This window comes from Corapipo altera, unplaced genomic scaffold (assembly GCF_003945725.1).
Source record: "Corapipo altera isolate COAL_440 unplaced genomic scaffold, ASM394572v1 53, whole genome shotgun sequence".
Classification (NCBI taxonomy): domain Eukaryota; kingdom Metazoa; phylum Chordata; class Aves; order Passeriformes; family Pipridae; genus Corapipo; species Corapipo altera.
The window spans coordinates 7,697,325-7,713,556 of NW_020884900.1; the positions used below are offsets into that span (position 1 = coordinate 7,697,325).

A 16,232-nucleotide genomic window follows, 5' to 3' on the forward strand; every position below is an offset into this window, starting at 1 on the left:
TCTCAAGGAAACAATGAAACTGAAGTTTCATTATACAAAGAAAGAATATCAAAGTAACATGGACAAGAAGCCAGTTCTGCTTTTTGATCTCAGGATAAAATATTTCAACCTGTACCTCAGTTTACCCATGTATTAAATACCATTACATTATATAGATAGAGCAATGAATTTCATTGAAAAGTATTATTTAAAAATTATTCTCTTTAGATAATAAGCACTGTTTGAGAATTCATTTCATTCATTTTTGCTTGGTTGGATTACAGACATTTGTTCCAAGTTGTAAATTCAACAAAAGTCACAGATCCAGTAATGTCAATCCTGTGTACTCTACAGTGAGCTCATTTTCCCCTTGCATGTCCCCCACACTCGCAAAGCTTCTGAAAACAGACATTAGTGACATTATAAGTGATAGCGTCTCCTTTTTTTGTTCTTTTTTTTTTTTTTTTGCCCAGTACAATGCATTGCGGATATTTAACTGAGTATATCTGAACTATACCCGTACACTTTTAAGTGAACTTGAAAGTCATTCATCTGGATTTAAATTAATATTTTACATACCCATTGTTTGCCTGACAGACCAGCAATGCTACAGATGCTGGCAAAATGTCAGTGTGGAGTAAATCTTCCCTAATAAACCACACTTACCCTATACCCTAGAGTTTTTTAAAAGGACCACCAGGATCCCAAACTCATCATACATTTATCTGGAATGAACTCAAGATGTTTAATTGATACATGCTTATGTCTGAACACTGTCAAGTCTCGTAATAAGATGTTTAGTACAATACATCGGTTAGACTGCTAGAGTCCAGCCACAGTAATAAGTAATGACATTTGCAGCACAAAGGCAGCTCCCCAACGAATTGGTGACAAGAGTAAAAAGGCAATCTAGCCTGTGTAAGCTTTAAATGTGGTCTGAATTTTACAATTACATGTCCTAAAGCCCATTATTAGACATGAAGGCGATGAGAAGAAAAGCAGTCATTGCATCACTACTAACACCAATTATAGGAAACATAAATCATTCAAATTTTTGTACTTTAATAAAAATCAGCCTGAATTGGTGTTTAGAAGGAAGGATCTAGTATAGGAGCCTAATGGGATAGAAGAAAATAGAGTAATTGGAGGCTGCTGTCTTTTCACTTTCTATATAAAATTATTTGAAGAGACAGCCAAGAACTTTAAACAGCAGAAACCCGGAAAAGTTGTAATTTGGATGTCTTCAGTTGTGACTTTAATGGTGTTTGCTTAAAGAGCTTTCTTTTATCTCTGCAGACATACTTCAATGACAATATCCTCACACTGATACGGACATTGGTAACAGGAGGAGCCACACCAGAGCTGGAAGCACTGATTGCTGAGGAAAATGCATTGAGAGGAGGTTACAGCACGCCCCAGACACTTGCAAACAGGGACAGGTGTCGAGTTGCTCAGTTGGCTTTGTATGATGGGCCGTTTGCAGACCTAGGGGTAAGATCATGAGGGAAATGTAGGACCAAGGCTGGTCTGCACTCTATTTGCTTTCTTTCAGATCGAGTGAAAAATCTGTCTTAATAAGACTATAATTTCTGTAATTTAGTAGAGCTTTTGGATTGTTTAACAATTTACAGCACAGGGTGCTAGCTTTGCTCTTAACCTTTTTAAGCAGCTATATGACTGCCCAGTGTCCTTGCCTGCATATTTCATGCGGAAAATCCTGTAGCTCTTCTTTGTCAGCTAAGAGATGGATGAACTGATTTGGATGATATAACTATTCTAACAATAATGCATTGTAAATGTAGGTAATATACATACTTTTGTTGGGCTTTGATAAGCTTATAGTGTTTTCATAGAGCTTACATTTCTTACAATACACTTATTAACTTGAAAACATATCTATAAGCTTTGTTTTCTGCTGTTTCTGGATGAACTAAAATTCTTGTGAAATCCTTATTTTCTGATATTTTGACTGCACTGTCCTAAGAATAAAGTAGAAAAACAAACAAGCAAACAAACAAAAATATAAAAACCCAAACCCAAATAGACAAATGATCTTTAAAAAACAGTGCATTTGGATAAATAGGTATCTAGAAATTTTTTCTGGACCACGTTTTGAAATCTTGAGGTGAATCCCAAAGCACCCACTTCGCTTTGGTGATGATGTTGTATTTGATATTTCTTAAATTAACCTTGTGTTCACCAGCTCTGTTCAAAAAGAATGGAGCAACCTTCTTTACAAAGATGACAGGGAATCTCAGTTCAAGGATTAAGGGCAGCAAGAGTATACAGCTAGAAGCAAACAGCCTTTCAATTCTTGTAGAGGTCCAGTTGTATCTAAGACTAACAGCTCATCAAAACACTTGGGCATGCAGCATAACATTTCCAGAAATAAACCAAGCAATACCAATCCTTTCAAATCCTTTCACCAGAGCCTCAATTGCACTTACATCTGTGAGGGCAGAATGCATTAACACCCTATTACTTAAGAATCACTCTTTTAGATACATGAATGATCAAATCTAAACTTTTTTTTGCTAATCAAAACATTTTATGTTATTTATGAAAAGTGGCATACATCTCATCTTTATTTTACAGAGGGAGATATTTTGTTATCCTTTTAACCCCGCAGAACTTTAATTTCTGTTGTGCTCCCTGGTGAATTTTTTTGTTTGGATGACAGTATGACTGCTGCCAAGAAAGGGTCAAAGATACTAACAATTTTAATACCACAGTTAATGTAATTTGTAGAATATGCATAGTCTGCTACCAAAATTTATATTTCCAGCTTAAAGCAAATCACTCCTTACAATTTACCATCATTTCAGGGACCGAGGCTCTCTAAAATAACGATCACTTTGCATAGTTACTTATTTGAAATAAAACATTTAGATTATTCATTTCCTTGGATAAAAGGTTCTCGTTTGAGACAAACAACAGACTATCTATATATTTTTTTTTTATAAGTTCATGTTGAAAAACCTGATCCCCAACGTTGTGTTAACAGAGAAAAGAAAGGAAATAAATGTGCTGTTCTGTTGTTCTTTTTAATCTCTCCCCTCATTCTCCTAGGACGGAGGTTGTTATGGAGATCTATTTTGTAAAGCACTGAAAACATACAATATGCTTTGCTTTGGAATTTATCGATTAAGGGATGCACATCTAAGTACTCCCAGCCAATGCACTAAACGGTAAGTCCAGTCTTCTGGAACATCTCAGCTTCACTGTTCTTCAGTCTTCTCAACAAGGAAGGTCTCAGGGCCTGTAATAAATCTAAAAAAAGACCATTCTCCATTTTTGGCATAACTTTGCCACAATAGCTAAGTCTTTGAAGACTTCACAATGACTCTTTAGCTGACTTTAAATTATAAGCTGGATATCACAGCATAAATTTGTAGCTAATTTTATTCAAAAAATTTTTAATTAAATTTTCAGAATTTATCTTTATTTTGTTTGATTTATGATGATCCACTGTTTGCATGTGAGAAAAGGACTTCAGTTTCCTGATATCAATCAAAAGTAAATTACAGGATAATAATTCAAGTTATAATAGCTAGTCTTTTTTCTGAATGCTCAAAAAATACTCCTTTGGGCTTCCCATCAGTACTATTTGTATCTAATCATAATTTCTTCCAGTAAATGGAAATCCTTCCCTTTTTACTTCAGGAGCACCAAGCCTGACCCCAGTGCTTTAAATGGAGCAGGCACATTTCCATCTTTGCAAACTGAAGGCCATTTAGTAGCTTGCTTGAAATGTGTCTTAAGTGCCTCCTAGAAATACACACACAGACCTGTACCAGAAGTATCACAAATCTACCATCTGTTACTGTTTCATACTGTACAAAAAGCATCATTATTGGGTGAACATGGCAATAAACAACCCTGCAGGCCACCAGAGTGGTTTCTTCTGTAAGGATTTGGACAAATTGGGTAGAAAAAATGATTTGCAGTTTAGATTTACACTACATTTGCTATACTTGGGTTATTTGTTGGATTATTAAGGGAATTCTGTCCCTGAAGCAGCTAAGCAGATTTCTTATGAGCACAGAATTAATTTGAAAAGAAATTCTGAGCTTCATATTCAATTTTTACTCATTTCTTACTCAGACAGAAAATACCTATTGCCTTCCTCAAGTATGTTTTTCATGTGCATGATGAAATTTAGCAGCTACTCTATAAGCCCTTCCTACCCTGAAAGGGCATTAGGTGAAGAATTAGGAAATGCTTGAAACTGAGCGAGTTTTTATTTTAGACCTGAGATTTATACTAAGCAATGTTGGACTCTTGGATGTGCAGATTTCTCTTTATAAGTGGTCTTTGAGGCCATGAATGTACATGTGGAATGGATGAGCAAAATTAACCTCACTACAAATTTATTAATATATTTTCCTTAACTTGTTTTATGTGGAGTCACAATCCAAGCAAATAATTGTAACCCTTGCTCTATTGACAGTATTTAAATATTTAAGAACTGTATATATTAAATATGTATTTAAATAGAACTGCATATAAAATCCCTATCTCCTTGCTTTTCAGTCATTCTTTTAAATATTGTTTCTGGTGGGTATGTTACTGGTTTTTGTCAATATGTAAATCTGTTTGATAGAGTCATTGCATTATAGCTAGAGAAAGGAGAATGGTTTACATGGTGTCTTCTCTGAAAAATCACTATGTGACTCACTTGAAGCACATCCTCCTCAGATATTATGTCTTTCCAACAGAAGACATGCAAAAAGTAATAGCTGATGTGAGAAGGTCCTAAATCATAATAGGAGTTATGTGAGCTAAAATTAGGTATATACTGTAGGAAACAAATGCAAAAATCTGGCTAAATCTCATGAGCTAGCAACTCTAGAAGAATTTTTTTTAAATAAATCTAAACCTGTTTTCTCTTTCTTTTTTTCTTGCTTCCTTTTTTTCCCAGTTATGTTATCACAAACCCACCGTATGAATTTGAGCTTGTGCCGACAGACTTGATCTTCTGTTTGATGCAATTTGACCACAACGCTGGCCAGTCCCGAGCCAGTCTTTCTCATTCCTCCCATTCCTCCTATTCTTCCAGCAAGAAGAGCTCATCAGTTCACTCTATCCCATCAACAGCAAATCGACCGAACCGCACCAAGACCAGGGATTCCCGGGAAAAACAGAAGTATGTGCAGGAAGATAGACTTTGATATGTGTATCTACTCCCACTGTGTGTGAAACTTGCATTCACCACCCATTCTCCCCAGTTAATGTTTCCAGCAGTGATGTTCCCTGTTTTCCCATGGAGTTCTCCCTTTTTGTACACATATTTTGCATATGTATGACAGTGTGCATGTGATTGTCATTTTTATTTCACCACCATAAAACCCTTAAGCACAACAGCAACAAAGCAGACGGACCAAAAGTTATTTATGATGCTAGGGGAGAATAAAAAAGAATTTCAAACCTATAGGCACACTGAAAACATAAATAACTCACTGCAGTTACTCTACATATCCAAAAATAGAGAATATTGAACATGAACACTTGCTCTTGATGTCTGAGATACACAAAGAAAGTCATTTAGTGCAGAAGTGTTGATGTATGTTGAGGTATGAGGGGTTTATATTCATATTTAGAGAAGCTGATACATTTATTTGAAGCTTATAAAACTATAGAAAAAAAAACAACCTGCAGAAAAAATTCCCTACTGATTTTTCACTCTCAAAGCTTATATTATATAGGGCTTACACTCTTTGTATAGATTATTGCTACGCACCTGCTTTATACCAAAGCAATATCAGGGACTTTTCTGCTTGTTTAAGGATTTTCTCTGAAATAGTAGCCCTTTGGAGATAGTGTGTTTTTGCTTTAACGCTGATATTGTCTGGGCGTGAAGTTTTAAGACTCCAATGGTTTAATTTAAGTTTAGAAAGAGTCTAATTGCATATTAAATTATTATTCTGTCTATTTATACTGCCACATGAATAGCTATATTTTCTTTCACTTTTGACATTTGGGATAAAAAGCCATATGTATCATAAATATTGGATGTAAGTCATTAAAAACTGCCTTCCTGGGACTTTTACGTCTTTAAAAGGTGAATTAGTCACCTTATGTACAGAATAAATAATGTTCAGAAAAGAGCAAGCATTTTTCTATGCTTACATATCAGATCTCGAGGGACTTTATTCCTTTCCCCAGATGGTAGTTTAACTTTTCCAAGTTAGAGTGCTGGTATAAATCTTCCAACAAGAGTCCTAATGTGTAAAGATCCTCCAGAAATCTTGCTGCATGTTCTGGTTTTTTTTCCAACAGGTGCATACGAATTTGCAGGAATACAGGGAAAGACAACTGAGTGCCTTTAAGTCTCTCCCATTTGGGAAGAAAAGGTGCTGTGCCCTAGACAGCTAATGAGGAGAACAAGAGGGCTGGGTTGGAAATATTCACTGTGCTGTGGCATCATGTTTTAGGCACTTGCCTGAATTTAGTTCTTGCAGATTATCACTAGTGACACATGTAGCCAAAAAAAATTGTATCAGGGAACTAAATAAAGTAGTGGAAAGGAACCTACTCTAGACAGCCATAGAAATGATACTTCAGGCTTGCTTTTATTTTTTTAAAGTTAAATTTCAGAAGCCAACCTTTTGATATACAACCAGTTCTAGGTATATGGAGAGTTTCTTAGGGTAGGGAGGGCACTAACACATCCTCTTCCCTGGCTACCCAGCAAGAAAGCATGCAGACACAAAATAAATATTTGGATTTGGAATGATTAGCATTGTAACTGCCAACTCAGACAAGGTGCTTTTATGGTTAGTATTGTTTTCTACCTTCCCCTTCCCCGAGCATGATAATTTTGAAGATTTGCTTGCTGTGTGAATTGACAATGAAGCCAAGCACTTTTACTGACAAAACCTGGAACCATGTAAGTGGGCTACAGAGAATACCACTGTGCAGTGCTAACCATAATGATTGGAATACAGTATATATGTGTGTGTGTGCATTCAAATGCAGCTGTAAGTCCAATCAGTGAAATATGTTGCAAATTATGGATGCTCCCCTACAAATGAGGCTATTACAGTTGCTCTTCATCGTAAAGAAAAATTCATGTGTTTCTTTTTGCAAAGAAAGTTATCATGTTTTGCCCTGAGAATATTTATTACTTCAAGGATGTGCCAGTTAAAGTGCTCAACCAGAAATATGACAGTTTAAAAGCATTGTAAAACTTACATAGCTTACTTCTTTTTCTAAAGTGCAACAAGGATGAATAGAATGGGCCAAGGTATGAAAATTAATGGTTCTGCATGACCTAGCAACTGCTGTGGGTTTCCTTCTATAACTTTGTCCTTGTGAAAACTTGTGAAATTAAAAAAAAATAGTTACAAACTTTATTCAGTTATTGGTTTGTTTGTTTGGTTGGTTGTTTTGTTGGTTTTCCTTTGCCTTTTTTTCCCTCCAAACCAAAAGTAAAACTGGCTGCTGCTGCTGCTGCTGTTGCTCAACCCTGTTTTATTTTTTGTCCTCTCATCTGCTTGCCTTTCTAATTGCACGTGTCCTATTGTAAACACCCAGGTTCCTGCTCAATGAAGATGCCTATTCTGGTGCAGACATTAATTTCCCATTCCTCATTCCAATTTCTTTCCTCTCTTCCCCTCCCTACTCTCCTATCCCTTGTGTGTGTACATGAGCATCTTTTTATGTTGGCAATATTGATTGAAGATAGTCAAGAGCAGTTATGCATTTTGGAAGAATGTTAATGGCTTTGACACCAAAATGCTTTTCCATTAATGTTTTATCTGTTTTCCATTTAGTAGAGAAAGGAAGGGTGTTAATATGAAACCACTTGTCACATCATACGTAATGATTTTTTTTTTAAAAAATAGTATTTGTGTAACTGTGCAGCTCAAAAGAAAAAAATATAAACAGTGTACATTAGAGAAGCAACTTGTCTACTTTATGAGCAGCAGAAGAGGAATATCTAATATGGATGCAAATCTGAATTCTTCAAATATATTGAAGTCCAGTTCACCTCTGTCCTAAAGTTAGAATTCTAAAAGTTTTGCCTTTCAGCTATATCATGTGCAATTTCCACTGCTGACTATAGTCAGATTGATCCAATAGCTTATTACTGTGATAAAGATTTTCTGATACAGTTATACTAATACAACTGGGAGGTTGGTCATTACAAGTAGAGAAATACTTAAATCAACCATGTTATGTTGGATTTTATATTCAAAAGTAAGAGGAAATCTCCTGTGCTATTCCAAGTCAAACATCCTTAGTGGAATGGTTAGTTTCTGAAAGCTGGAAAGTATCACCAATGTCAAGAGAAGACTTTTTAGATCTTTAAATGGAGGTCCTGCCATTTGTATCAGTCCCAGCACAGTTCCAACATTGGAAACTAGGTTCTTAGTAAGCTTAAATGTTGACACAAAACTGTATCTAGCAAACCTGCAGGTTCTAGGCATGGGTTCCCACTGACTTAAACAGAGAGTCAGGCATTTTCCAGTGAAATTCCATTGTCACAAGTAAGAATTTTGCTAGTTTAAAAAATAGAAAATCAGTAAGAGCAAGTGCAGAACAGCATTTTTGTCACAAAACTTTAGTTGTCTTGGAGCAAAATAAAGACTTTCACAGAAAGTAAGAATAGTTCCTTGTCTCTCTGCCTCCAAATTGCTTACTGCCTGCCACACATAAAATACTCATCTGCCAAACAAAGAGTTGCTGAGCAGGTGGATGGGGAAACTTCGCCTTTTTCTCATGCAGGAACAAATTGCACAGGAGAATTTTCAGCTTAGTTATAAAAAAGCTGGCTGCATGGAGGGAGGAGACACACAGACTCATACATATAGACTAATTTGAAACTGCAAGTGTCACAAAAGAGAAAAAAAATGTGTGTTTTAAACAATGGTAAGGTAACCTGAGATTATGGTGAGAATACAAATTTAGTAAAATCTTTGTGTTATCTAGTACTTTACTTTGTGTTAGCTTTACTTCTTTACTTTACTTCTTTACTTCTGCTCAGAAGAGAGGGTGTTTCACAGTGACGTTTGTTATAAGTTGTTACTTAGTCCAGAATTAATGACAGAAATTTTAAAGAGATAATTGGAGATAATTGCTGGTGTCTTATACAAGTCAAAGAAATCTGTATTTTGATCATTTTACTTTAATTATTTATATCCTTTTTTATGCTGCAGGAAAGAGTCTTACACAAAAATGTTAATTTTTATTTATTTGTAATAAGAGCATGAAGGCTTTAGAACCTTTGTGGATGCACTGGGATGCTGATAGCCCATTAAACCATGAGCATTTGAGAGGAAAGTAAATGTTTTCTGCTTTCTGAGACATGCAGTTACTTAGCTGTTCCAACATCTCTCAGGTGATGCTGTCAAAAACAAACCTGCCAACTAGTGTAGGGAGATCAGGGACTCTCTTCAATAGCTCTTAAAAAAAATGAAAAACTGTGCCTATTATCTCTGTAATGTAGAAACACATATGGTAAGGGTCAATATGCGTATTCCAAAAGGGAGAGAAATAGGAACGTGACAAAGTCCTAAAAAGAGCTTGGTGGATATAACAATATCAAAAGACTTAAAAAAGGGATTTTCTGAACTGCTTTAAAGGATAGAGTAAGTAGTTTATTTAAGATAAGTAAAAATCTGTGCTAAAACTCCAGAAGACATATCACAGTCAGACTGTGAGTGTAGCATAAAAGAATGAAAAGTGTAAGACATTCAAGAAGGACATTTAGTTACTTGGAGCAGAATATCTTAGTGGTCAAGAGTAAAGATGAGGAGTGTTAAGCTTACATTTCAAAGGTAAGTATAGAGGTTGATGAACTTTCACAAGAAATTCATCGTTATGTGGTGAAAGACAATTTTAACAACAGAAAGGAACAGCAAAAGGTATAAAGCTGGGTCCAACCATTTGATACCGGAGATGGTAGTGCTTAGGTCAAAGTTTCAGCACTGGCGAAAAGAAATCTAAGCAGCAGAAGAAGTTAGAATCTACCAGTTTCTGCAATTTTTATTAGTGTTCTGTATTTATTACTTGCCAGCTAAATGCAAAAAGAGATGCAATGGTGTCTTTTTAAAGATCAGCTCCCCATATGAGTTTTATTGTAAAGATTAACATATAAATAATTAGCTTGTTATGAAAATTTTAGGGAAAGCAGGGTGTTTGGAAGTGCTTTACACTGGCTGCTGAGAAACACAATGCAGTTATGATTCTTAGGACTCAAGCAGTTCTCCCCTTTCTTGCTACGACATCGAATTAACTTGCACCAAGTTCTGTTTGTAAGGAAAGTTTGTGCACCGTGTGTTAGAAAAGAAGTTAGCAGTGCTTAACTTGTCTCAAAATCATTTTAAACACAAACCATTAGAAAACTGTTAGTTTGAAATTGTTTATGTGATCTCGCAAGGCTTTTAAAACATGATAACCATCACACTTTACACCTCTCTGAAAGGTTAGTTTAATCGTAGATCACATAAAATTGGTTTCCACAAATGCATAATGGTTCATGTGTCACACTTGAACTAAATGGTTTTTTAAATGGAGCTGAAATTATTTTGATGTGTACACATTCCCAGATTTTTTTTTTTTCTGACAACCTTTCTTAAACTGGCCCCCATCAGGAATCATTCCCTTAAAGTCTCATTAATAATTCAGATGTTCTGATTACTTTAAAAGATCTATGGAATTGAGGCTTCTTTTTTTTTTAACTGCTTGACAAAAAGATAAATGAATGTAGAAAGAAGCAGTAGGAGTCTGGCAAGCTGTAGATCATCTCTGAACAGATTGTAACTTTATCATTCTGTCAGGAAGAATAATTTAAAGCACTTAATCAGTTAGCTTCAGTGTGCAGGATGTAACATTATGAATTCCTATCGTCCAATCTGTTCAAATCAAAGGGAACTTAATTATAATAGGTAAAAGAGAGAGGGAGATGGGAGATTGAACCTTGTTCAGATTCAGGCAACTTTAAGGGGGTAGGGAATTATTCAATCTGGTCGCAAATGAGTAGGATCTTTTTAAACAGAAGTAAAAAGCATTTTAGAAAATGACAAGAAAAACAGTATAGTATTGCCATTTGCTTTGAATAATAAGCCACTAATGAGTAATATAATTCCTTTTTTTTCAATTTAATTTTTTAAAAAAGTGTAAGAACAGGTAACAAATAGATCGGAAAAAAAAAAAAAGCTGGAGTAAATGCTTATGAGTTTGGGGTTTGTTGTTGGGGGATGGGGTTGCTGCATGTATATTCGTGAAATCCATATCAAGTGTTAAGTGTTTAAATGGGATATTCACAAAAGTGACTGAGAAGTCCAGTAATTCTGGAAATTAGGTTACCTCTTGAGAGGCTCTAACTCCGAAGCTGGTTGCTTATTTTTGTACAGTTATGCCCAGGTATTTGTCCTTTATTCTTCCCAGTCTTTCAGTTTCTTTTCTCTCCTTTACCTCCTGAGCTTTTGTGCTTGATCCTTGAGTTTCCAAGGTGGATTTTGCTTTGCTTATTTTTAATCATTTATTTATTAAAAAATGAGTATTTCTTCCACTCCTGTCCTGATTCCAGATACTGCAGCATTTCAGAGGTTTGCAAAAGTAGCAATTTGTATTACATAAGCAAGACACTAAAGCTTCTGCAGCATTTTGGGTTCCCCACTGGAATGAGAAATAGTGCATACATGTAAGAGCAGCAGCTCTGACATGGCACACTTTAAATCTTACATATAATAATGAAAATGCCGAGAACCATAAGTGTCCACTGCCCTACCCTCCCACCTCTGGAATTTGGGGAAGGAGGACAAGAATGGAGACCCCTGTTCACAAATGCTTGTCAAAGCACAAGCATACCTAATAAGCCACTCTTTAGACCAGGAGTTTCTAAGTCTTTGAATAGAGCTATCTTATGAAGTTGCACACCTGTAACTGAGAAATTACAAAAGAAATTGCTCTCTAAAGGGTTTAATAAAATTATTTTTATTTTTTCCTTTTGTGAATTTTAAAAAGTTTTTGTCCAAACCCACATAAGAACAGTGCAATATAATGGTTACAATGATAAACAGCTAGGAAATGGCTGTAATGCTGCAGCCCCTCAGCGTCCTCACTCCCTCCCACATTGTTCCCATCCCACCTTAAAGCATACCATAAAATTCCTCCTATGTTCATGGAAACGGACACTGCCCAAAGATATGAAAGAAACAGCTTCCTCTAATCTTCCTTTAAGTCCTTGCTTCCTTTGCCTTGCTGTCACCTATGATGACCAGTCCATTCATGATTAGCTGGAGCCCCTACTACAGTCACCTGCTGCAGCCAGTGTATTCCATACACCTTCTTAAACTGTAGAGTTCAGCAGTGCCCAAGCACCTATGTTTCAACGTAACAATATAAATCCCACCCTGTGTAGGAAGGCTGCCATCTGGCAGCATGAATACAAGTCCTGTTTATTCTAGCACCAACTGCAGAAAGCTCTATTCATTCTCCTGCATGATTTCTGAGACAGCAGTAGCGACCATCCGGAGGTTAAAATGGTTCAGAGAAGTGATGGTTCAGAAGCACCTCTTTAGGTGCTTTTCTGTGTATAGACTCACATACTCTTTTCTGCATTACCCTTATTCCAGCTGCTCTCCCTGGCTTCTCAATATCATTTTTTCAATAAATGACTCAAGAGAGTGTTCATCTAAGCATGGGATAAAAAAAGATCCAACAAGAAAACTAACGTATTGGCAGTTTTCTTTAGTTTCTATTATCAAATCTGCAAACATCATCTTCCTTTCAGTATTTTCAGAGGTATTAATCTCATGCTGTACTGCTAGTAATTAATCAAAGAAATCACCTTCTGTTGATCTATTTTCTCTATAAACTTTACTGACTGCTCCCCCCCCTTTTATTTGAATGTTTATGTGTATATGTAGTTCACTAATTAAAACTTTCATTTTCCCTCCTTATTCTGTCTCTACCTGTTTCGCTCCTTAGCAGAAAAGAAATGGTTTACAGATGAACCGGATAATGCCTATCCCAGAAACATTCAAATCAAGCCCATGAGCACTCACATGGCCAATCAGATCAATCAATATAAATCAACAAGCAGCTTGATACCACCAATCCGAGAAGTTGAAGATGAATGTTGACTCCTTCGAGGCCAGAACTATTTTTTTAAAGCCTGACAAACTTCATGAATGGTGATGTGACATTTATTCCTCTTACATGCTGAACCACTGATGGAGAAGTTAAGAAGGGCAAGCTTAATGGGAAACTGAAGTAGACAGATCTTTGTTTGTCTGCCTTTAATATTGCTTCCACGTATTTTGGAAACTATTTCATTTATAAATGAACATAATCAAAACTAGTCATGTATAGCCTCTAGCGTTTTAAATTATTTTTATTTATTAGAAAAAAATATATTTTTTTTCTTTTTTTTCATTGTCAAGTATTTTCCCTTAAAAAAACCTGCATGTGTGGCCAGACTCCTAAGAATTAAAAAAAACAAAACAAAACAAAACAAACAAGAAACCCTTAGTCTTTGGCTTAAAGGAGAATGATGGTCACAGTTATAAGGATGTGTAATTAAGGGAGACAAATGATATATTTACAAAAAGGGAAAGAAAAAGGTCCAACTTGTATTTTAGTAAATCAAAAAAAAAAAAAAAACCACCAAAAAAATCACCCTACAACAACTCACCAAAATGTTTCTTTACTGGAAGATGTGTATTTTGTTCAGCATCAACACCAGCTCTTAATAAACTGAACTTATTTATTTTCAAAGTCGAAAGTCATATTTTTGTACATGTAACATTCTTCTGAAATATCCTTTGTTTTATTAACATACATAGATCATCTTTATTGCCAGTTATGTGAGGGTCCAATAACCCCCCACACGCACTGCGCCCTACCCTGTCTCACGTGCACACACACCCACAGAAAAACCTGGCATCCTCAGTAACTTTCTGTAACACTGGCATAGGGAATGTCCCTGCCCTAAACCAAGGGCCGTGTAGATAAGGTGCACTTGCTATAAATGGCAAATCTGGCAATCTCACTTCACTTCCCATTAGCCATCAGCAGTTGCTAATTTCAGGAAGGCAGGTTTGGCAATTCTTCTTTTGCCATGTATTACTGTGCTTTCATCCAGGCTGCATAAAATAGCGCATGGAAGCGTAAGTTATAAACTGTCTCATCTACCATATTTTGTTACTTCTTTACTTCAAAAGTGCTGATGGCCTTTCATTGGTCTGATTTGGTTCAAATGCTTCCTGATACGTATAGAGATTTAGCTCCAGCTCCTTGCACTTTGGTGATAGCTCATACCTTAGTAAAGGACACACTGAATCTCCTTTTGGGGAATTCAGATCAGGATAAAAACTGGTTTAGCCTCAGCTCTATAATCGTGCAACATGCTGTCCTCAGTTAATTCTTGCACCAAGCAACATCTTATTTTAGCAGTTGATTTTTTTTTTTTTTTTTTATCCCTCTAATTTATTTTCACTTTGCTGGGACACCACACATAAAAGTACAGTAATAACCAAATCAAAATAATAATAATGAATGTATTTATTATGATAACATGCAAAAGGCCTTTGATGGGTGCCTTTTGTGTCAGCAGTTTCACAAAGTTGCCAACAAGCTTTATAGCCATCAGACAAAAATGTGATGTTTCATATCTGTGCTGCAGTACCTATCCACCCAAGCATTTATGTTCTAAATGATTTAGTAACTCTCTCTATCTCAAAGAAGCAACATCTGACACAATTGTACGAAGAAAAACAAAAAGAAAAGGCTGTGGTAATAAGGAAACAAAAACCAAAAACCCCAAACAGAGTCATCAGGAAAGGCAGATTTTCATTGTGCAAGTTAACTTTAGGCTTTGTAATTTTGCAGAATTGTTAAAACACCACAATAAAACATACTGTGGTATTTTTATCAGTAGAGAAATATCAGTGAATCAAACAAATACAAAGCAGATGATGAATTTATTGTGAAAACAATGATGTCCACTATATAATCCAACATTTAAGCCAATCTATTCAGCTTTAATGTTTGTCCACTGGCTGCAGTACAAGTATAACCATACTAACACCTAATAGGCTTTATTCTGGAGTGACTTCTTGGACTGTGACTATTTTGTTGCTACATTTGTAGAATAGCTATTTAAAGACAATAACAAGAATTGTTAATACAGTATCTGTAAAATTGGACTGTTTAAAATATTTCACTCTCCTACAAAGTAAAAAAAACAGTTCAAGCAGTTTTTCATAATTACTTGGACCATGTTTAGCACATTTCACAGTCCCCAAAAGAGAAGATAATTCCAGTGAGTTCTTCCAATCTACGCTGCGTCAGCCTAGTGACACATTATAATTTACATCCAGTTTCTGCGTTGGGTCATGTTAAGCCTTTTCTTTGAAGTCAGTGCTCCTTTTTCATTTATGAACTGCATATTATAACCAGAATGGAAAAGCTGGTCCTGAGTACAGGTGAATTTTAGAAATTTGTGCTCAACCTCACCAAGTACATGTGATTTCTTTTTTTTTTTTTCTTAGAAGACTGTTGTTTACTGTAGAGGCATAGAACATTCTGTCTTATACTTTATCATGCACATTGCCATTTCTGAGTGTCTTTCCTTCAGAAGTGAGCATTCCCTGGATAAAACATACTAGTGAAACAAATACAACACTCCTACATAGCTAAGGGGTGTGTGTGTCTGTCTGTCTGTCCAATTTAACTGTCACACCAAAAAATATCACGCTACCAACTGTATATAAATAAAGGACAAAATCTGAACACACTCACGCACTCTCCTGGCACAGACAGTTCCATATGTAGTGATAGATAGAACACCACCTGTAGAGAGCAAACAAGACAGAGAGAGAAACAGGTAGAGTTATGACTTTACATTTCCCCTTTACAGAAAAGCTAAAAACAATAGTCTGTTCTTACTCCTATTTTTGATGATCAAAGATGCAGGGTTGACTTCTGGCAATTAAATGGAAGAACATGTAGAAAACCTGTTGGGGATCTTTGATCTTCAGCCATTAAAAACTACAATAAAGCCAGCATCAATATGTGGATATATGAAGTTACATTAAAGCTGGGAAAAGGCTGGGAAAGGGGCCTAAGTGACAGCTGACAGACCACATGATGACTGATGTAGAAATAAGTTCTTGATCTTTATTAACAATTCTTACTCCTTTCTGAAAAGGCAAAAAGAAAAAGGCAGGGTGGGAGGAATTTCGACTTTTTTAATAATTGCATGCACTATTGATGCAGGCTATAGAATTTTTTTCGGTAAC

At 35.8% G+C, this 16,232-nt stretch overlaps 1 protein-coding gene across 37 annotated transcripts in view; it reads left to right on the plus strand.

Moving 5' to 3' along the window:
* The window catches only part of KCNMA1 (potassium calcium-activated channel subfamily M alpha 1), a 462,597-nt gene extending 446,800 nt beyond the window's left edge, over nt 1-15,797 (plus strand). For 6 of the 37 annotated variants that reach the window (XM_027649629.1, XM_027649631.1, XM_027649625.1 and 3 more), the window contains 5 exons: nt 1,276-1,470; nt 3,049-3,167; nt 4,901-5,125; nt 7,197-7,225; nt 12,919-15,797. In XM_027649629.1, coding sequence (XP_027505430.1) covers nt 1,276-1,470; nt 3,049-3,167; nt 4,901-5,125; nt 7,197-7,225; nt 12,919-13,073 — 723 coding nt within the window. In that variant the 3' untranslated portion in view covers nt 13,074-15,797. Of the gene's footprint in view, nt 1-1,275; nt 1,471-3,048; nt 3,168-4,900; nt 7,335-12,918 lie in introns of those variants that run through there. The other 31 variants (XM_027649637.1, XM_027649649.1, XM_027649650.1 and 28 more) reach the window with 15 other exon arrangements.
* The last annotated feature ends 435 nt before the right edge of the window (nt 15,798-16,232 follow it).